This window comes from Pongo abelii, chromosome 1 (assembly GCF_028885655.2).
Source record: "Pongo abelii isolate AG06213 chromosome 1, NHGRI_mPonAbe1-v2.0_pri, whole genome shotgun sequence".
Classification (NCBI taxonomy): domain Eukaryota; kingdom Metazoa; phylum Chordata; class Mammalia; order Primates; family Hominidae; genus Pongo; species Pongo abelii.
The window spans coordinates 186,899,476-186,921,232 of NC_071985.2; the positions used below are offsets into that span (position 1 = coordinate 186,899,476).

General features: G+C 55.4%; 1 protein-coding gene across 9 annotated transcripts; it reads right to left on the minus strand.

Annotated features, from left to right (window-relative positions):
• Nucleotides 1-1,796: 1,796 nt before the first annotated feature.
• Nucleotides 1,797-21,513, minus strand: LOC100453623 (fatty-acid amide hydrolase 1). 9 transcript variants are annotated; one of them, XM_024247329.3, is made up of 15 exons: nt 21,235-21,513; nt 13,216-13,329; nt 10,474-10,608; nt 10,109-10,242; nt 9,810-10,016; nt 9,526-9,566; nt 9,233-9,357; nt 7,061-7,186; nt 6,447-6,544; nt 5,146-5,245; nt 4,789-4,829; nt 3,991-4,030; nt 3,391-3,499; nt 2,422-2,567; nt 1,797-2,194 (listed from the first exon to the last, which is right to left on the minus strand). In XM_024247329.3, the coding sequence occupies exons 1-15, from the start codon at nt 21,427-21,429 to the stop codon at nt 2,066-2,068; spliced, it is 1,740 nt and encodes a 579-aa protein (XP_024103097.1). In that variant the 5' UTR covers nt 21,430-21,513; the 3' UTR covers nt 1,797-2,065. The 9 variants fall into 9 exon arrangements, with proteins under 9 accessions (XP_024103097.1, XP_054391297.1, XP_054391281.1 ...); XM_054535322.2 differs by having other exon boundaries at nt 2,422-2,519; nt 21,235-21,503; XM_054535306.2 differs by having other exon boundaries at nt 5,146-5,260; nt 21,235-21,503.
• Nucleotides 21,514-21,757: the final 244 nt, after the last annotated feature.

Here is a 21,757-nt window from a genome sequence, read left to right on the forward strand (position 1 = left end):
AGGCAGATCATGAGGTCAGGAGTTCGAGGCCAGCCTGACCAACATGGTGAAACCCCGTCTCTACTAAAAATACAAAAAATTAGCCAGACATGGTGGCACACGCCTGCAATCCCAGCTACTCAGGAGCCTGAGGCAGGAGAATCACTTGAACCCAGAACCCAGGAGGCAGAGGTTGCAGTGAGCTGAAATTGTGCCACTGCACTCCAGCCTGGGTGACAGAGACTCTGTCAAAAAAAAAAAAAAAAGAAAGAAAGAAAAGAAGCAAACAAACAAACAAGGGGTCAGGTGCGGTGGCTCACGCCTGTAATCCCAGCACTTTGGGAGGCCGAGGCAGGCAGATCACGAGCTCAAGACCAGCCAGGCCAACATGACGAAACCCTGTCCTAACTAAAAATACAAAAATTAGCTGGGTATGGTGGCAGACACCTGTAATCCCAGCTATTTGGGAGGCTGGGGCAGGAGAATTGATTGAATCTGGGAGGCAGAGGTTGCAGTGAGCCAAGATCACGCCACTGCACTCCAGCCTGGGTAACAGAGGAAGACTCCGTCTCGGAAAAAAAAAAAGAAAAAAGGAAAGAAAGTAACAAGGGAAGCCATTTTATAAATGGGTGACCAGGGAAGGTGACATTGGAGCTGTGTGTTCAGAGCAGAGAGAACAGCTAACATGAAAGCTCTGAAGCAGGGCCCGGCTTGAGATGATCAAGAAACCAAGGCTGGGCGTGGTGGCTCACACCTGTAATCCCAACACTTTGAGAGGCCGAGACGGGCGGATCACGAGGTAAGGAGATCAAGACCATCCTGGTCGACATGGTGAAACCCCGTCTCTACCAAAAATACAAAAATGTGCCGGGCACAGTGGCTCATGCCTGTAATACCAGCACTTTGGGAGGTCAAGGCAGGCGGATCACGAGGTCAGGCATTCGAGACCAGCCTGGCCAACATGGTGAAACCCCGTCTCTACTAAAAATACAAAAATAAATTAGCTGGGCGTGGTGGCACATGCCTGTAATCCCAGCTACTTGGGAGGCTGAGGAGGCAAAATCGCTTGATCCCGGGAGGTGGAGGTTGCAGTGAGCCAAGATCGCGCCACTGCACTCCAGCCTGGGTGACAGAGTGAGACTCCATCTCAAAAAAAAAAAAAAAAAAAAAAGAGAGAGAGAGAGATACAGATCCAGCCAGGTCACCTTATCTCATGCCGGCCTCCCCAGGCCCATGGGCTCCTCTCCCAAACAGCAGCAGCTCAGGGCCAGCACTTCGGACTCTCTGCAACCCAACTCAGTGCTTCCCCTGCTGCCCTATGCTGGCCACAGAAGACAGAGATGTAGCAATGGGTTCCCTGCTGTCAAGGAAAGCCAGCCTGCTAAGGCAGGCAGACACACCCACCAATGCCCACCACACAGGGCAGACTGGGAAGAAACAGCCCATACACTCCAGGGCCCAGAGGGAGGAGGAAAGGCCTCCTGGAGAGAGAAGGATCTGAGCCAGGTCTCAAAGGATAGAAAGCAGAGGAACAGAAAGAGCTTTCTAGGCAGGGTAAGGAGCAGAGGAAGGAAGGAGACAAAGGGCAGTGTCCAGCAGAGCAGGGCTTAGTGTAGGTGAGAGAGGAGGGGCAGGGCCGAAGTGCTGGGGGATACAAGCCTGCACCCCTCCTGTGGGTGATGGGCACCAGGGGAGGTTGTGGAGCAGGAGACTGGCATGGCTGGAGCCTGGGTGTGCACGATCAAGCCAGCCCTGCTCTCAACAGGCTCCAACCCCCACCCTCACGATGACGCCCAGAAACCACACAGACCACGAGCTGTTTCTTGACTGTTAGTTGGGCCTCGGCCCATGTCATACCCATGGGCTGCCACATGGGGGTGGAGGGATCAGGACGAAGAGAGGGGACCAGAGCAGGGATGGAGGTCCAGACTCAGGGAGTCGGCGCTCCTTGCAGGGTGTTGGGGGAGAGGACACAGAAGCTCTGCCCCATGCAGGACATTTCCTTGCGGTGGCAGCAGGGCAGCTGTGCCCTGACTAGGCTGGGCTTCAGAGAGTGTGAGTCTCAGGTCCTCCGGAGCCAGAGCCATCAGGATGACTGCTTTTCAGGGGTCATCAGTCGCTCCACCTCCCGCATGAACCGCAGACACAACTCTTCTTGCCAGGGCAGAGCCACACACTGCACGGCCACGGGCAGCCCCACACTCTTCTTCATGCCCTATAGGGGACACAGGCATCAGGATAGGGTTAGTGAGGCAGGACCCCCCACCCCCAGGCCCAGGAAGCACCCCAGCTAGAGAGAGGCGGCAAAGCAGGGCCAAGCCACAGTCCTTCAGGTCTTGCTTAAGAAAGGCTGGCAAACCCACAGTGCTGGTACTGTTTCCTCCACAGCGGCCAGAGTCAGGGTGGGGAATGAGTTCAGTTGAGGGGCAGGCCAGTCCTCACCTTCTGCAGCATCTTGTCCCAGATATCCCCAAAGTAGCCCCTGTAATGTTCCATCTGGGCCTCGTCCTCAGCAGTCACTGTGGTGACAGGCACCACCCCTGCAGGGAAGTCCAGGCAGTTGTAGAGCATAGTGTAGCTGACAGCCCCTGGAACACATAAGAGGCAGCTGCAGCAGGCCCTGGGAATCTTCAGTGCCAACTCCGGGCCTGAGTCAAACCTCGTATGAAATGGCACCCTGCGTCTACAGCCAGAGACAGGCTCTCTCCCAGGACTGAGGTCTGAGTGACAAAGCCCAGGAATTCAGATTTCAGGGCCGGGCTGGACATCCCACTGAGGTTTGCCCCATGCCTTTGCCCATGTACTTTCCCCACTGGGAATGCTGTTCCTGTTTTCTTTTCCTTTTCGTTTTTTTGAGACAGTCTCACTCTGTCACCCAGGCTGGAGTGCAGTGGTGTGATCATAACTCACTGCAGCCTTGACCTCCTGGGCTCAAGCAATCCTCCCGCCTCGGCCCCCCGAGTAGCCAGGACTACAGGAACATGTAACCACACCCGGCTAATTTTTCTATTTTTTGTAGCGACAGGGGCCTCACTATGTTGCCTGGACTGCTCTTGAGCTCCTGGGCTCAAGTGATCCTTCAGCCTCAGCCTCCCAAAGTGCTCGGATTATAGGTGTGAGCCACTGCCCTGGCACCTATTTTCTTGATTTATCTAAATCCCACCTGGACTTCAAACCATCACCTCCCCAAACTAGATTCTGTAACTCAAGATCCCCAACTTGAATAGTGCTGACGACAGGAAAATCAATCTCTGCCAGGGCATCCCACGTGACTCCCATGTCTCCAGTCAGCCAGACTGTGGGCCCCGAGAAGGCAGGGTCCTCCCCGAGGACTCCTTCCATTTCCTGGCAGCCCTGCACAGGGCACATGGCCAGATTCACAGAAGGGACAGGCAGGGTGTCGGGCCTCACCTGTGGCCCTGCCTGGGGCATTCAAGTCCAGAGCAGGGCCCAGCATGGGAGTCAGCACCACATCCAGGTCCAGCGCCCTCCACTGGGCAATCACGGTTTTGCGGTACACCTGTGGCGGACACAGCACACCGGGTGAAAGCACTCAGACCTAGCCCACCCCAGGCTCTTTAACTCAGGGACTGTGGCTGGGGTGGCTCTGGCCCCAGCACCTGCTCCTGGATCTGAACAGAGCCACAGTGGGACACAGGTCCTCCGGGCAGGCAGTGCTGCCTCTCGGAGGGCATCAGTCGTTCCACCTCCAGAATGAATTGCGGATATGCCTCTTCCTGCTGAGGCGGAGCCACACAAACGCAGCTCCAGAGGAGCAAAAAGGCGGCCAGGACAGGAGCCTGGAGCTGACCCAGCCTCAAAGGATGGGCATCTGGGCAAGTAAGGGTCAGAGAGCTGGCCCCAAGTGGTGGTCCAGGGAGTGGAAGGGGGATGAGAGGCCAATCTAGGAGTCCCATGGGGGCAGTGGCCATGAGACACTGCTAGTGGGTGCCCTGTCCAACTCCACCCTCCCCCCGCCACCCTGCTCCAGTCCAGAGGCTCTGGCCTCACCTCGATCTCGTGCTGCAGTTCCCAGAGTTTTCCAGCCGACCTGGGCAGAAGGAGTGTGGTCACCAGCCATGATGGTCACAGCCATGGAGATCAGCAACATCAGACCCCTAATGCCAACCCTCCAGATCTCACCCCTCGGTGGACCCTTCACAACCCCATGGGAGCTCTGAGAGGCAAGTTCAAACCCCTACTGTCTGGATGAGAAAATCAGGCCCCAGAGGGGCACAGGCTGTCACTTGGTGACCTCCACAGCAGAGCCAGGACTAGCCCAGGCCTGATTCCTCGCTACCCTCAGGACACAGGAGAGGCCATAGCTGCCGCCAGACCTGAAGCCTGGTGGTGCGGGAAGGAGTGAGTCCATGGGACGTCAGGGCATGAAACGGTGAGGTTTATGCCCTGCTTTTCCAGCCCAAGCCACTAAGGGGCAAGTAGGACCTGGTGCAGCTCAGGTCAGCTCAGATCTCTAACAGCAGCATCTCTCCCGGGTGCCCCACCCTCGGCCCAGGCCAACCCCCACTTCCTGGTCCTTTCCACTCATGCCCCATCCAGGTCAACCTCCTCCCCTCCAACTCTGCCATCCTCTTGTCCCCCTCAGGCCTTTGCTCTCTAGCCAGAACTGGACCTTGCCAAGACAACTTCAAAGTCCCACCTGAAGGCCACAAAGGTTGCCCCGCTGCCTGGGCCACTTGCAGCCTCAGAGGCTACTTCCCTCAAGTCCTTTCCTGTCAGAAACTACCCAGACCCAGACTCGGATCAGGACAGGCAGGGGCCGGCAGCTAGGCACAGAAGAACCCTCACCGAGACTTCATGTTGCTGAGGAAAGCTGACAGCCTTGGGAGCTGCACAAGACAGACACAGGGTCGGTGACTCAGCTCTGGGCCACGGCAGATGTCAACCTTCTTCAGGCCAAGCCACTGGGGATCCCTCCCTCCATGCCTCCCCTCAGGGCCCAGGTCGGCACCCCTTTCAGCATGCAGGTTGGCTAAAGATCGCAGGGGACAGGGGAGGAGAGCAGTCTGGGTGGGGACTGGAGAGAAGAGGAGGCCATGCCTGCCCAAACCAAGAGAGGCTGAGGGAGGCCATGGGGGATCATGGGATAGGAGGCCCTAGGTTCCCCCGCAGCCATCCTAGCCCCTCCACTCCTTGTGCCCTCACCAGAGGCTTCACCAGGAAGGCCAGCAGTCCTTTAAGCCATTGGGGAAGCTTCAGAATTGAGACCAGGTCCCCCAGGCAGGGGTCCACGAAATCACCTTTGCTGGGAAACAAAAGGCTGGGTCCAGGCATTCCCATCCCCACATCCTTCCCGGCTTGCTCGCCCGGCCCACAGCAATCCCGTTCTCTGTGCAGGGATCCTGTCCACCTCCTCCTCACCAGACTCAGCTCCCTCCTTCCAAACATGCCGTTTGTTTCTGCTGATCCTTTGGGATGCCTGGGCTGCAACCCACATCCATGGGAGCTCCCCAAGTCAGGACTCAGGGTATCCCTCTCCAGCAAACCCAGCTCAGAGCTCTAAGAACTGAGGGCAACATCTCCCTGATGAGGCCTCCCTGAGGGTACCTCCCCTTAGGGAGGTACAGCCTGGAGGCACAGGTGGGGCAATTCAGGGTGGGCTGCCCATGAAGCATGGCTCTGAGGCTATCTCTGGCTCAAGATCTCAGGGAAAGGTCTCAGGCAGCTGATCCTGGGGACTCATTCCCAGGGCCAGAGTGAGGAGTGACCCTTTCCACTGAAGCCTGAACCACACTTGGCTGCTAGGGGAAGGAAAGGAACATGACAGGCTGGGCCCTTGACTGAGTGAAGCTGCAGGGCCAAGCTCCAGGCTGCAGGGCCAAGTTCTCCATTGGTGAAGCGGAGGAAGGGGGACTGTGTTCTGAAGGGTTCCAGTCCATCCGGCAGAGGTATGTCACCAGGAGGCACCTTCGCAGGCCTGTCCTCTGCCCCTGACAACCTTTAAGGACTAAAAACATCCCAGAGGAACGAACTTCTCTAAAAATGAGCTCTGCAAAGTCCCTTAAAGGGAGTCTGGTCCAACCCACCCACTTTACAGGAGAGAATGCTGAGGTCCTGCTCAAAAGGAAGACTTGGCTCAAGTCAGACAGAGCCTGGAGTCACGGCATCAAGTCCAAACCCCCACCCTCCTGCCTGGATCCTGCCCTTGCCCCAAATCCTTCCCAAACAGAGAGGCAACCTCCTGCCCACCTCCTACCTCACAACAAGCTCAGATCAGGGGTAGGCCACAGATACTCAATCCAGCCTCCCCTCGGGCTGGCACCCTGGCAAGGGATCTCCAGGCTCAATGTGCCCAGCTGGAGGGACAGTGAGGTCCCTGCCCAGAGTGCTCAGGCCTTTGTTGGATTCAGCTAAGGCCCATCCAGCCATCACCACACCCTGCTGCTCCCCCTGGGTCTGCCTACTTTTCTGATCCCACCAAGACCCCAAAGCCCACTATCACTCACAAGTTCTGTAGGAAGGTGTGGCCACCATCACTGAAGAGCCCACCTGTTGACAGGGTCTCCAGAGCATGGGGTATGTTGCTTGGCAAGAAGGGAACCAGCTGCAGGGATTGAGGGGTGTAAGGCCTCCTGACCTAACAACTGGCTCCATGATCCCCATGCTGTCTGGGCGGCCCTGAGGATGGATTGGACCAACCCTGTCCACAAGATAGCTCTCACTAGAGCTACAAAGGCAGCCTTACTGACCCCTGAAAACTCACTGTGGAACGCATAGCATGAGAGAAGTCTGGAGCCACACATAAAGTTGTGTAATGACCAGACCAAAACCCACTGGCCCTGGGAGCCTCTGGACAGCTGTGCACCACTGTTTACAGCTGAAGAGCCTCCCTACATGCAGTGCTCACACATCACACAGCACAGGGCTAAAGTTCTCCATCAATCACTCACTCCAATACTCTTGATCAGCCCTCTATATACTTGTCCCACAGGGCCACAGTTCACCCCGACGACAACACCGTCAGAGTGCCAGGATGCCAGGGATGGAGTAGCCATGGGTACCAGGAAGGCTTCCCGGGAGGGGAGGAGATGCCAGTACTTCCAGGACCCTGCAGTCATACCGTGTGCCCCGCAGCCTCAAGGCTCTGTTTGGTCTCCAGCACGGCCCGCCTCATGGCCGGGGAGGGCATGGTATAGTTGTCAGTCTCATAGTACCCCACACGCAGGGGCTGAGAGCTGGTGTAGACCTGAAGGGAAAACACAGGGGACAGGGGCAGGTCAGGAGAAGACAGCCCTAGGCAGGACCCCTAGAGATCAGAGAAACTACTCAGCCCCAGACACAGCTGCGAGGCCGCAGTCAGGGAGGCCAGCCCCTTCTGCATCTGACCCTTTCATCAAACACCTTCACAGTGACTCAGGTGGGCAGAGCAAGGAGAAGGATTCCTACTGCTCATATGAGGAAACTGAGGCTTGAGGTCTCAATAGGGAGACTAGGTGGGACTGGGACTTGCCTAAAGCTACCCAATGCAGAGTGACAAGACAGGTCTGGAATGCAGGCATCCTGTCTTCTGAGCTGAGGCTCTCCACTACCTGTTCTGGCTCTCATGATAAACTGTTCCAGACTTCCAGACAGGGACCTCATCTCCTCCTCTCCTCTGAGGAAGGACTTCACGGCTGCCTATCCCGTGGGTTTGGTTAGAATATCTCCCTCTGCCTGGGGAGGGGGGAGTTCACCCTACCCAGCCCAGATCTGCTCTGCTGCCCCACTCCCAAGAAACACCAAGGCCCACTCTCCTTCCTGTCCACAAACCCTCAGCCTTTCCAAGGCAACCTTGGCTGGGGCGAGGGCAAGAGGTCTGTACAAGATAGACAATTGTTGGACTGCTGAGAAACGGGGCTTACGTCACACAGCTTACTGTCTACATTAACGTGACTTCACTCTTCCTCTGTCTGCACCAATCTAACTTTACAGTTCCTGAACACTCTGTTGGAGTGGACACAGAGGATGACCTAGGGCCCAGCACCTGCCTCACTGGGGACATCTGGCCCCAGCCTCAACCTTGCTGTTTCTGGCCTTCAACCCCAACACACACACACACACACACACACACAGAGAGTACCAGGACCAGGGCACAATCAGAACACTCAAGAGAGCAAAATACTGGTCTCAGATGCCCCGCAGTAGGGGATGAGCTGGGAGGAAGATGACCACTGGCCACTCCCCCACCTCCTCCAAATAACACACATAACACAAATAACCTTCCGATTCATTCCAACTCTTCAACAGGAAGCATCGGTTGACATCTTTCGCCTCAAAATCCACACCCTGCTGTGCCCACCAATCCTTAACATAGGGATTAAGGATCTTAACCAATCTTAACCAACTTAAACCAATCTCAACCAACCCCCATGTTGAAAAATCCACCTTAAACCAGACTTCAAAATCTCAGCAGATCTCCCCACCCTTCCTGCCCTCTGAGATGATCCTAAGGCTTTGCAAGACAGTGCTGCCTCGCCACAGAAAGCAACAAGCCCAGCCTGTCTCAGCAACAGGCTGTTGCGGTGGTATTTTGGGGAGCAGCACAGCACGCTGCTTGCAGACCCTGGCTCACGCAGCCTAAGTCTGGCAGGAACAGGCTACATGAGCTGGGGTCTGCAGGCAGCGTGGCGTGCTGCTCCCAAAATGTGGACAGGAATACTGTTAGAAAGGCTGCTGTTTGCTGAAGGTCAGCAGGCTGGGAAGTGATTCCTGCATCCCTGGTGCCAGCAGCAGAGGCTGGGCGCCTTTGAAAGCCTGTGGATTTCCGGCCGGGCGCGGTGACTCAAGCCTGTAATCCCAGCACTTTGGGAGGCCGAGGCGGGTGGATCACGAGGTCAGGAGATCGAGACCATCCTGGCTAACACGATGAAACCCCGTCTCTACTAAAAAACACACAAAAAAAATTAGCCAGGCGTGGTGGCGGGCGCCTGTAGTCTCAGCTACTCGGGAGGCTGAGGCAGGAGAATGGCGTGAACCCGGGAGGCGGAGCTTGCAGTGAGCTGAGATCGCGCCACTGCACTCCAGCCTGATGGACAGAGCGAGACTCCGTCTCAAAAAAAAAAGCAAGCTTGTGGATTTCCAAATGCAGGCAAGGGCTCCATCTGGTGGCCGTCTGTGGAGGAGCAACCCGCCCTGGCCTCAGAGGCCTGGGGGACGGTTCTCAGGAGACAGGGGCTCCAAGGCCTGCCCACAAGGCCTGGGGTGGCTGTCTGGGTTCAACCGTCCACACCCATGCCCACCCAGCCCTGCTCACCTCTTCTCTGAAGGGCAAGGGAGGCACAGTGGGGTCCAAGCGGAACATGTCCTCGCACAGCAGGGCTCGCAGGCACAGTGCCAGGCTCTCCACGTCCCGGGCCATGGGGCCCACGGAGAGACGCACTGTGGGGCAGAGAGGGGAGGGAGGTAAGCAGACAAGGAGCGAGGAACCCAGACCTAGAGCAGCCTGGGAGCCAGACACTGCCCTGCCACCTGAGAAGCATGGGCGGAAGCGAGTCAGGCCGACCCCCACCCTCCTCGGGGCACTGAGAGCACCACCACGGACCTCACCTGCCTCCTGTCCATAGACACAGCCCTTCAGGCCACTCTTGCTGGATAAGAAACATAAGATGCTGGAAACAGGAAATGGCCACCCGCTGCCATCCCCACACCCACAGCGCAGCTCTGAACACTCACCGCTTTCGAAACTAGGACCCACGCCCGGCCAGTGGTACTGTAATGCTTCCTCCCAGCAAAACCCCGGAGACCGAATCCCCGCCTGGAGCCCAGAGAGGTTGGAAGCTAGGCCAAGGTCACAGAGCGAGGGGCCCAGAAGCGCCCTCCACCCACCTTACCTGAGGCGGTTCCCTGTGGGCTTGAGGCCGCAGATGCCGCAGAAGGAGGAGGGGAAGCGGATGCTGCCTCCTATATCAGTGCCTAAGCCCAGGGGGGAGCCTCCAGACCCGATGAGGGCCCCTTCACCCCCTGAGGAGCCCCCTGGGCTTTTGGAGGACTTCCATGGGTTCACGGTCTGGCCAAAGAGGGGGTTACTGCAGTCATAGCTGGAGGAGGCAAGAATGGGTCAGCCCGTGCCATGCTGGGACCGGTGCCCCTGCCCTGCCCTGCCCCGCCCCACCCCACCCCAAGACCCAACCTGAACATGGACTGGGGAACATTGGTGTGCACGAAGGGCACGGCACCCTGCAGCTTCAGCACATGCACCACTACGCTGTCACACTCCGCCGGCACCCCTTCATTCAGGATCAAGCCCAGCGTGGAGTCCTGGCCCTGGGAGGAGGGATGGGCACCAAAAGGGACATGGCCAGTGAGTCAGGGCCCGTGGGCAGCCAAGGGTCCACTCCAACAACTGTCACACAGGCCAAGACAGGTATACCAGTGTCCCCTCGCAAGGCCTCTGGACCTGATACCTCCTCTGAGGGCCCAAAATGACCCAAGATGCAGAGCAGGCTGGCAGGGATGGAGGGGATGATGGAGGCCTGGTGCTGAGGCAGAGCATACCTTGTAGGTGAAGCACTCCTTGAGGCTCACAGGGACGCCATAGAGCAGGCCTTGCCTTGGGGCCTGAGACAGCTGAGTCTCACAGTCAGCCAGATAGGAGGTCACACAGTTGGTCCCTTTGTTCACTTCCCAGGCCTGAGGAAGGGGAAGTAGACATAAGATAAAAGGAGGCTGGCCTTTTTAAGAAATTGTGGTGACATATATACATCATGTAGAACTGGCCTTTTAAAGTATACCCAGGGAGAGGGTAACTAGCAACATGGCCCAGAGCCTGGGGCACAGAGGATGACCTAGGGCCCAGCATCTGCCTCACTAGGGACATTTGGCCCAGGCCTCATCCTAGCTGTCTCTGGCCTTCAACCAGGACCAGGGCACAACCGGGACACTCAAGGGAGCAAGATACTGGCCTCAGGTGCCCCCCAGGCAGGGGGTGAGCTGGGAGGAAGATGACCACTGGCCACTCCCCCACCTCCTCCAAGCCACGTCTGCCAGTGAGGCAGACAGAAACTAGACAGGGGCAGCCCCCCGTCACTGGTCACACTGAAGGGCAGCCACAGAACAGGGCTAGATCAGACTCCTGCCTCCCGGAGCCCAGCACTCTCTCCTCAACCCCACGCCTTCCCCACACATAGCCCAGTCAAGCCTCCCCTTACCCAGGAACTCTTGAATTTGATAATCAAGTCACGTGGAGTTGGAGCTTGACAAAAGGGAAGAACATGCTAATAGTGGAAATCTGCCTAGAATGCTCAAACCACACCACACAGGGTCCTACAGAAGGAAAGGTGAGGGCGGAGTGAGATGCAGCTTTCAGTAAATACTCCTGCTCCTGGGGAGCATCTGGGCGAAACAGGGTGGGCTGTGTTGCCATATTCAGGCATGTGCAAAATCTGTCCCCGGGGTACCCGAGGCAGGAACAGAGAAGGCTAATCTAACCAGATTGACTAGATTAACTAGGAAGGGCAAGAGCCTTTTCAGGGACATTGACGGGGAAGAAGCAAGACCATCTGCTGAGACTATGTATATGCCCCCTCTCAGAGACACCAGCCCAGCATGCTCTCGCTCCCTCAGCTGCAGCCCCCACAGCATTGTCACATACACTGCACCCAGACAAGTTCACCTGCCTAGGGGTCACACTCACTGTCCCACACCCTTTCAAGAAATCATGCAGGCCACACTCAAAGCACAATTTGTCTCCTTCTTTCCTCCCTCCCTCCCTTTCTTTTCAAACATATTTCTTGAGCATTTATTATGTGAAATGCAACATGTTGAGCACTAAGGTTCAAAGACAAATGAGACGAGCTCTGTCCACAAAGACCCCCCATGGGAAAGAGATAGAGAAGACAAGCCTGACACTGTGATGAGAAATGTGCTATTAGAATTGGCACCCAAGCTCCAGAAGGCCTTGGCCAGAGGTGATGCCACACACAGAGGAGGAGTACAAGAGAAGGCCTGAAGAGCTGGGGACACAAGGGGGCACCTGACCAGGAGGCTGCTGCTTGGGCATGGAGGGAGATGGTGGTGGCAGGCCAGGGTGGCCAAAGGGGATGGAGACAGGAGAGGGCTGGGTAAAAGAAGAGAACAGGCCAGGCGCAGTGGCTCACACCTGTAATCCCAGCACTTTCAGAGGATCACCTGAGATTGGGAGTTCCAGACCAGCCCGGACAAATAAAAATACAAAAATTAGCCAAGCATGGGGGCGCACGTCTATAATCCCAGCTACTCGGGAGGCTGAGGTATGAGAATCACTTGTAGCCGGGAGGTGGAGGTTGTAGTGAGCCAAGATCATGCCACTGCACTCCAGCCTGGGCGACAGAGGGAGACTCCCATTTCAAAAAAAAAAAGAAGGGGTTGGGCATGGTGGCTCACGCCTGTAATCCCAGCACTTTGGGAGGCCGAGGTGGGTGGATCACCTGAGGTCAGGAGTTTGAGACCAGCCTGATCAACATGGTGAAACCCCGTCTCTACTAAATACAAAAAATTAGTCGGGAGCCAGGTGCAGTGGCTCACAGCTGTAACCCCAGCACTTTGGGAGGCCGAGGCGGGTGGATCACTTTAGGTCAGGAGTTCCAGACCAGCCTGGCCAACATGGTGAAATCCCGTCTCTACTAAAAATACAAAAATTAGCTGGGTGTGGTGGCGGGTGCCTGTACTCCCAGCTACTCAGGAGGCTGAAGCAGAAGAATCACTTGAACCCAGGAGGTGGAGGCTGCAGTGAGCCAAGATTGCGCCACTGCATTCCAGCCTGGGCAACAGAGTGAGACTCCATCTCAAAAAAAAAAAAAAAAAAAATTTTTTCATTAGCCTGGTGTAGTGGTGCATGCCTATAATCCCAGCTACTTGAGAGGCTGAGGCAGGAGAATTGCTTGAACCCAGGAGGTGGAGGTTGCAGTGCGCCAAGATTGCGCCATTGCACTCCAGCCTGAACAACAAGAGCGAAACTCCATCTCAAAAAAAAAAAATAAGGGAACAGACCAGACTTGTTGACCAATGGGGTGGAGGCGGGAGGGAGAGGGAAGTCTGGGCTAAAAGCCAGGTTACTAGCTAAGACAGCATGCTCAGTGTCTCATACACACATACATACATACACACACGCACACGCTCTGGCTCCTTCCCTCCCTGGCAGTCCCTGGCACTGTAGGTCCCACCATGGCCCCCAGCAGGACAACTCCAGGCCAGGTTTTCCCCACAGCCTGTGCAGAGAGAGGCAGGGGAAAGGGAAGGGCTGGCCTGGGCTGGCCTTACCTTTCCCACATAGGTGAAGAGCACGGCCTCAGGGGACAGCTCTCTACTGTGTAACTTCTGCACCAGCTGAGGCAGGGGCAGGGCTAGCAGTGCCTCTGAGTCCAGGTCTGGGTTCTGTGGGGGACAAACTCGGATCAGTCCCCTACTCGCCGAAGTCTCATGGGCCTGCGGCAGACACCAGTGGCCCATGCCCCAGCAGCTCTGACATGGCCCAGCCTGGGCAGGCCCTTGCCATCCCTAGAGAATGCAGCTCTGTCTCCTCCAGAAGCCTGTTGAAGGGGTGCCCAGCGAGCCGACCTGCCCAAGTAGGTTTTTTTTTTTCCTTAGAGACAGTGTCTGGCCGTGTTGCCCAGGCTAGACTTGAACTCCTGGGCTCAAGCGATCCCCCTACTTCAGCCTCCCGAGTAGCTGGAACTACAGGCACATGCTATTGTGCCTAGCTCCAGACTGATGATTAAACCACTACAAATATACATCAGCAGTGGCTGCCTTCTGTGTGCCAAGCACCACGCTGATGTCATCCATGTTTTGATTAAGTCTTACTGCCATTCCCCTTGCACAGATAAACTGAGGCTCAGAGAGAGGTGCCTTCTTGCCCGCCAGCCATCTGCCTGCACCTGACCCCATGCCATCCCCACACCCACAGAGCAGCTCTGAACACTACTCAGGGGGTTGCCAACCTCTAGCAGGGAAGGGCAAAAAACAAGAAGACCCTATCTTGGGAGGCTGGGTCTGTGACTAAAGACCACACCCAAAAGAAAGGGTTTACACATTCATTCTGTGTCCGGAATTGGTGGGTTCTTGGTCTCACTGACTTCAAGAATGAAGCCGTGGACCCTCACAGTGAGTGTTCCAGTTCTTAAAGGCGGCCTATCTGAAGAAGCCACATTTCAGCTGTGATTTGAAGGATAAGAAGATGCCAGATGTGGGGAGAGACAGAGCTCTGGGTACCTTCTCTTCCCTCTCTGATTCTGGGAGAAGGCCTCCCCTCCTCCTGCTTCCACTCCTCCCACCCCCCAACCCTGCTTCTACTCCTCCCCTCCCCCTATTCCCCCTACTCCCCTCCCCCTACTCCCCCTCCTCCCCTCCCCACTTCCCCCCTTCCCTCCCCCATTTCCCCTCCTCCCCTCACCTGGTTTTCCCTCCTCCCCTCTACCCTTCCCCTCCTCCCCTCCCCACTTCCCCCCTTCCCTCCCCCATTTCCCCTCCTCCCCTCACCTGGTTTTCCCTCCTCCCCTCTCCACTTCCCCCCTTCCCTCCCCCATTTCCCCTCCTCCCCTCACCTGGTTTTCCCTCCTCCCCTCTACCCTTCCCCTCCTCCCCTCCCCACTTCCCCCCTTCCCTCCCCCATTTCCCCTCCTCCCCTCACCTGGTTTTCCCTCCTCCCCTCTACCCTTCCCCTCTTCCCCTCCCCACTTCCCCCCTTCCCTCCCCCATTTCCCCTCCTCCCCTCACCTGGTTTTCCCTCCTCCCCTCTACCCTTCCCCTCCTCCCCTCCCCACTTCCCCCCTTCCCTCCCCCATTTCCCCTCCTCCCCTCACCTGGTTTTCCCTCCTCCCCTCTACCCTTCCCCTCCTCCCCTCCCCACTTCCCCCCTTCCCTCCCCCATTTCCCCTCCTCCCCTCACCTGGTTTTCCCTCCTCCCCTCTACCCTTCCCCTCCTCCCCTCCCCTAGCTTCTCCTCTTCCCCCTCTACCCTTCCCTTCCTCCCCTCCCCTTGCTTCCCCTTCTCCCCTCTACCCTTCCCCTCCTCCCCTCCCCTCTTCCCCTCCTCCCCTAGCCTGGCTTCCACTCCTCCCCTAAGCACCTCTGACTCCAGGCTCTCCACTCATCCCACATCCCCCAGATCGCCCACCCAGCCTGAGGCAATGGAGCCCAAACCAGCTCACTGGGCTATTCCTGTCACCTGTCCGTCTTCCCTGTCCTTCCTCTAAGCTCATCACCTGCCTGACTTTCAACCAGCTCCTCCCTGTGTATCCTGTACCCTGTACTCAGGGGAGGCCACGCCATCCATCCAGGTGTTCAGGAAATTAAACAGGTGTCTTTCTGGCTCCTCCCTCTCACCCCCTCCTGCATCCAGTCACCAAGCTAAGTAGCTCTGAAAAACGGTCACCTCTCCATCCCCTCTACCAAGGCCCTCACCGGGCCTCAGACTCATCCTTGTCTCCTGGGTCACACGGGGCCACCCAACTGCTGCCCTGCCCAGGTCCTGCCCCTCCAACCCACACTTTCCGCTAGGGCCAGACAGTGCAAAACCCAACCTGGCCTTGCCTCTCCCCTTAAAATCCCCATCTCATCACACCACAGGCTCCAGAGCATATTCCAGGAGGTGCTCCCAAGCTGTGGTCCTCTCAGACTCCTGTGCACCTCTCCCCACCCAGGCACCACTGCCTCCTCCCACCCCCCACACCCCAGAGCCTGGCGCCTGCCCTCTCCGAGCACATGCCACAGCCTCTGCCCGCTGATGTCCTCAGTATCATGAGCACTTCCCTGAATTCACTGAACTGATACAATACTTACTTTGGATTTTTTTTCTAACACTAGGAGCTACAAAGAAGAAAAAAATGGGTTCAAGATTTCTCCCCAAACACACCAGATAATCCTCTTGATATATTTTTTAAAGGTATACAAAATGAAAAGTGAGCATTCCCTCCACCCCTGGTTCCCCTTGCACAGTCCCTCCTCTATAAAGGAAAACTATAATTAACAGTTTCTGCTGTACTCTTACAGGAAAAGAAAATATTTATGAAAAACACACCATGTCAACAGTTGTCTATATATATTCTTTTTTGCACAAAGGAATCATACTATACACACAGTACTGCATCTTGCCTTTCCCATTTCACAATGAAAATTAAATTTTGCTTTATTTTTGTTCTCATTATATAAATACAGGTTCATTGTATTTTTAAAAATGCCTAAGAGTATGGAGAAGGACATCGAAATCAGCAGAGCATTCACCACCCTGGAATAACTGCCACCCGACAGCCCAGTCACCATCTCCCCCGACCTCGCTACAAGGCGCCCACAGAGTTCCTGTGCACGGCAGCTAGCAGCTATCAACATGCTCCCCTCCATGTTCTGCACACATTTTCATTCTTTCCTATGTTCTTCCCTGTTGACAGATAATGACACAGCTGCTAACAGCTATTTTTAAATCTTCAGCTAGTGTCAGGCAGCTGAGACATTTTCTCCTAGACACCAAAGTAAGTCTGCACCTCCAGGAGCCCAATCAGTGAACAGGCGGAAACCTGATTTTGCGGAGAATGCAGGAAGTATAGTATACAGGTAACATCTAAACCTGTGGCCACCTGCATGCACAATTTTTCAAGAGACGGATACTCTACCAATCACTTAGGGGGCATTGACCCTCCTCCATCTGTTTTGTTTTCTCCTTCTGCACCACAATGACAGTGGGATTGATAAGCGGGTTGTAAGAGATGTGGGAAAAACCATTCAGGGTAAAACCAAATTGCATGTACAAAGGCATAAGGGCATAAATAGGTGTTCTGTGATGTCTCTCCCAGCTATACTATTCTATTGATGGTGGTCCTTCTCTTCAGTCTAGAAAAGGTATCAAAACTTATTCAGGGGGCAGGGTGGGAAAAAAAATGGGTGAAGCATCAATAGAGTTCCCAGAAACACACTTTTCTCTAGATTTGCTCAAGAGTTTAGAGAGAGGTGAACTATTCTGTGAAAATTCAGAAGGTGTTTAAGTACCCCCTCATCCAGCTGTGTCCTCCTTAGACACAGCTAAGAATCCAGGAGTGGTGGCTCACACCTATAATTCCACCACTTTGGGAGGCCAAGGCAGGTGGATCACCTGAGGTCAGGAGTTCGAGACCAGCCTGGCCAACATGGTGAAACCCTGTCTCTACTAAAAATGCAAAAATTAGCTGGATGTGGTGGCAGGCGCCTGTAGTCCTAGCTACTCCAGGAGGCTGAGGCAGGAGAACCACCTGAACCCGGGCTGGGAGGTGGAGGTTGCAGTGAGCCAAGATTGAGCATTGAGCCACTACACTCCAGCCTGGGCAACAGAGCAAGACTCTGACTCAAAAAAAAAAAAAGAATCTTGGTTCCCAACTCGCTTTGTCCAGAATCTATCAGACAGGAGCTTTACTACAAATCGCTGTGTTCTCCCAGGGCCTGCTGGAGCCCTGCTTATCTCAGGTGCCCCCTTGCGATTCAGGGCTGGGCTAAGAGCCCCAGAAGAAAAGTTGCCCAGACAGTCACAGATCCTACCTGCCCATCATTCGAGGACTCCAGAGCCAAACAGAAGGGTGCCTTAGGAGTTGCAGGCAGAAGGGAGGGGAGGCGGGGGAAAGAGCTGTTCCCAAGCCTGGGCTGGGCTCAGCTAAAACTCCCACGTCCTGGCCGGGTGAGGTGGCTCACACCTGTTATCTCAACACTTTGGGAAGCCAAGGCAGAGGGATCACCTGAGGTCAGGAATTCAAGACCAGCCTGGCCAACATGGTGAAATCCCATCTCTACTAAAAAATACAAAAATTAGCCGAGCATGGTGGCAGGCGCCTGTAACCCCAGCTACTAGGGAGGCTGAGGCAGGAGAATTGCTTGAACCCGGGAGGTGGAGGTTGCAGTGAGCCGAGATTGCACCAGTGCACTCCAGCTGGGGCAACAAAGTGACACTCCATCTCAAAAAAGAAAAAAAAAAAAAAGAGTTCAAGACTAGCCTGGCCAACATGACAAAACCGTTTGTACTAAAACTACAGAAATTAGCCAGGCATTGGCCAGGCGCGGTGGCTCACGCCTGTAATCCCAGCCCTTTGGGAGGCCGAGGCGGGCGGATCACCTGAGGTCAGGAGGTCGAGACCAGCCATGGCCAGCATGGTGAAGCCCCATCTCTACTAAAAATGCAAAAATTAGCCGGGCATGGTGGCAGGCGCCTGTAATCCCAGCTACTGGGGAGGCTGAGGCAGGAGAATCGCTTGAACCTGGGAGGCAGAGGTTGCAGTAAGCTGAGATCACACCATTGCACTCCAGCCTGGGCGACAGAGCAAGACTCCGTCTCAAAAACAAAAAACAAAAAACAAACAAAAAAAAATCCTACTACTCCCCAAAGCCTACAAAGCTATTGTCAATCAGGATCCCGCCCCTTTGCTGATTACTCAAAACCACAATCACTGGAAACCTGAAAGGTAATTTCCCGCTTCTCCTCCTGAAAGAGCCAAGCTTTCAGAGCCAAAACTTCTATCCTGGAATAATCTGTTCATAAAAATAATGAAGAGCAGTTGCTCCAGAGGAAAACCATACAGATGCTGCTGTTTGGAGCTGAAGTGCAGGAAGACCCATCCTGCTACCATCCCACACCCCTGCCAGCCAGGTTGGATTCCTTGCAACCAGGAGGGGAGTTCTGCAGGCAAGAACTGTGAGCAGATCCCTGCTAGTGCTGCCCACGCTGCTCTTGGAGCTGGCAGAACTCAGCTGGCTGCACAGAGCCAGGGATAAACAGGAGGATCTCTAAGGAGGACCTCCAGAGCCCAGCCAGGGAGGGCAACTAGACAGTGAAGAACCTGTGCTTGTGTAGGGGAGATGGCCAATTTGGGTTGACCACCAGGGCCCTCCCACTCTGGAAGGAAGAAACCCTAAAAATTGACTGATGGTGGACTTTTCAGCCAGCTTGGTGAGTGGAGGCTGGAACCAGATATATTTTTTATCTTACTAAATAAATATGAGATATCTTGTCCCCAGGGATGGTTTCGAGTAAATTCATACATTACAGCCAGCCAAAACCGCAACACACGTGTGGGGAAAAGAGAGATCAGACTGTTACTGTGTCTATGTAAAAAGAAGTAGACATAAGAAATTCCATTTTGTTCTGTACTAAGAGAAATTCTTCTGCCTTGAGATGCTGGTAATCTGTAACCCTAGCCCCAACCCTGTGCTTGCAGAAACATGTACTGCGTTGACTCAAGGTTTAATCAGGGCTGTGCAGGATGTGCTTTGTTAAAAATGTGTTTGCAGGCAGTATGCTTGGTAAAAAGTCATCGCCATTCTCCAATCTTGAGTACCCAGGGGCACAATGCACTGCGGAAGGCCGCAGGGACCTCTGCCCAAGAAAGCCTGGGTATTCTCCAAGGTTTCTTCCCACTGAGACAGCCTGACATAAGGCCTCGTGGGAAGGGAAAGACCTGACCGTCCCCCAGCCCAATACCCGTAAAGGGTCTGTGCTGAGGAGGATTAGTGAAAGAGGAAGGCCTCTTTGCAGTTGAGATAAGAGGACGGCATCTGTCTCCTGCTCATCCCTGGGAATGGAATATGTCGGTGTAAAACCCGATCGTACATTCTATTTACTGAGATAGGAGAAAACCACCTCATGGCTGGAGGTGAGACATGCTGGCAGCAATACTGCTCTTTACTGCGCTGAGATGCTTGTGTAAAGTCAAACATAAATCTGGCCTACGTACACATCAAGGCAGAGCACCTTTCCTTAAACTTATTTATGACACAGAGTCCTTTGCTCCCATGTTTTCCTGTTGACCCTCTCCCCACCATTACCCTGTAGCCCTGCCACATCCCCCTCACCGAGATGGTAGAGATAGTGACCAATAAATACTGACGGAACTCAGAGACCAGTGCTGGCGTGGGTCCTCCCTATACTGAGCGCCAGTCCCTTGGGCCCACTGTTCTTTCTCTATACTTTGTCTCTGTGTCTTATTTCTTTTCTCAGTCTCTCGTCCCACCTGAGGAGAAATACGCACAGGTGCGGAGGGGCTGGCCCCCTTCAACATGCAAGGCTACACCCTGGGCTGGCATGCAAGGTGCCTTCCTCATATCTCTCTCCTGTTCCTCTCCATGAAAGTGTGGCTGAAGAGTACAGCGGGCACCTAGGTTCTAGTTCCAGCTCTGCCCCAACTCAAAAATCACTTGCGGAACATCTGCTGAACACAATTTTCTGTGACTCTTTCTGTCTCCCACCCAGGCACACCCTCCTGAATCCTGCGGTTCCCAACCTGGAAAGCCTTCCCACCTATCAGGTCCCACAGACACAGCAAGCCCTCCCTCTCTCAGCACATAAGAAGGCTTTAACTGGGGTCAGTGTTTCACACACCCAGAGGAAAAGCCCCTCTTCAAGCCAAGCCACGTCTTCCAAACCCTCAGCCAGGCCCTTCCACGCCTCCAAACCCACATACTGAGGTGATCCAAAGGCAGCGCAGGGAGAAGAAAAGCTTGTTGACAGACCACCCAGGGAGGGCTGGAACTAAACCTGCTCATGGAAAGGGCTTGCCAGGGGTTGGACACCACAGCAGGAGCCAGAGAGACTTCCCTTCTAGCCTGGCTTTGCCAAGATCTCCCTGTGCACTTGGCAGGTTTACTTTCTTGCTCCCTCTTAGGATCCAAATGCACAAATCAAGAAGCTTGAACTAGGCCAGGCGCGGTGGCTCACGCCCAGCACTTTGGGAGGCCGAGGCAGGTGTATCAACTGAGGTCAGGCATTCCAGATCAGCCTAGCCAACATGGTGAAACCCAGTCCCTATGAAAAATGCAAAAATTAGCAGGGCGTAGTGGCGGGCCCCTGTAATCCTAGCTACTGGGGGTGCTGAGGCACTCTTGCCTGGGAGTCGGAGCGAGACTCCGTCTCAAAAAAAAAAAAAAAAAAAAAAAAAAAAAAAAAAAACTCTAAGCTCTCCAGATTCCCTTGGCCATTACACTCTGCGATTCCAAAGTCCTCAAACCCTGGCATCTCACTGGTTGTCACGCTTGCGTTTTCACATTCCAATAGGCAGTAATCGTGAGATTCTTTGGTACAAAGCAAAACTCCTCTTTGACCCAGTGAGGGAAAGGCCTTCCACCACCTGCCTTGACACTATCCTTTCCTTTCCTGCCCCTTGTTCTACCTGGCTCAGAAAGTGCGGAATATCTTAGGGCGAGGACAGATTCTGGAGAGTTACACATCTGTTCTGCCCGCCCCATCCCCTGTCCCTCCGCGGGTCCGGCGGCTGAAAGTGCCGCTGCCAGTACCCTCAGGCCGCGCCCATCCCACCACGCTCAGGCAGTCACCTGGAGCCGGAAGCGCTGCGCCGCCCTGTCCATGTCCTCCAGGCCCGCTCGCTGCCTCTGTCGCGCCCGGACCACCGCGCCCCGCGCCGCCCCGCGCCCGGACCAGCGCAGGGCCACGGCCGCCGCCACGAAGCAGCAGGCCAGGGCGACCCCGGAGGCGCCAGGCAGCGCGGCCCACAGCTCATACTGCACCATGATCCCCTCAGCCTGCAGCTGCCAACGGCGACAGTTGAAGTCGCTGCATGCGCATCCCGCCCGCTCCGCCGCAAAACCCGGACTGGATCAGCCAGGATCCCACGCCCGCCTGCGCGGGAGGGGCGGGGAAGCGCTCCAGAGCCTAGCGGCTATCAGAGGCCGCCTGCCTGGCATCGCCCCCAGTGACATCCCGCTCCCCGCCAAGCCGAGCAGGCGGGTGGGGAAGGGCGACTGTTTCACGTGGGCGACCTCCCAAGCTTGAGTTTAGCCACTGTTGGGCACCACAGCCCCGGCTGGTCTCTGCCCCCTGCACCCCAGAGCCCCAAAT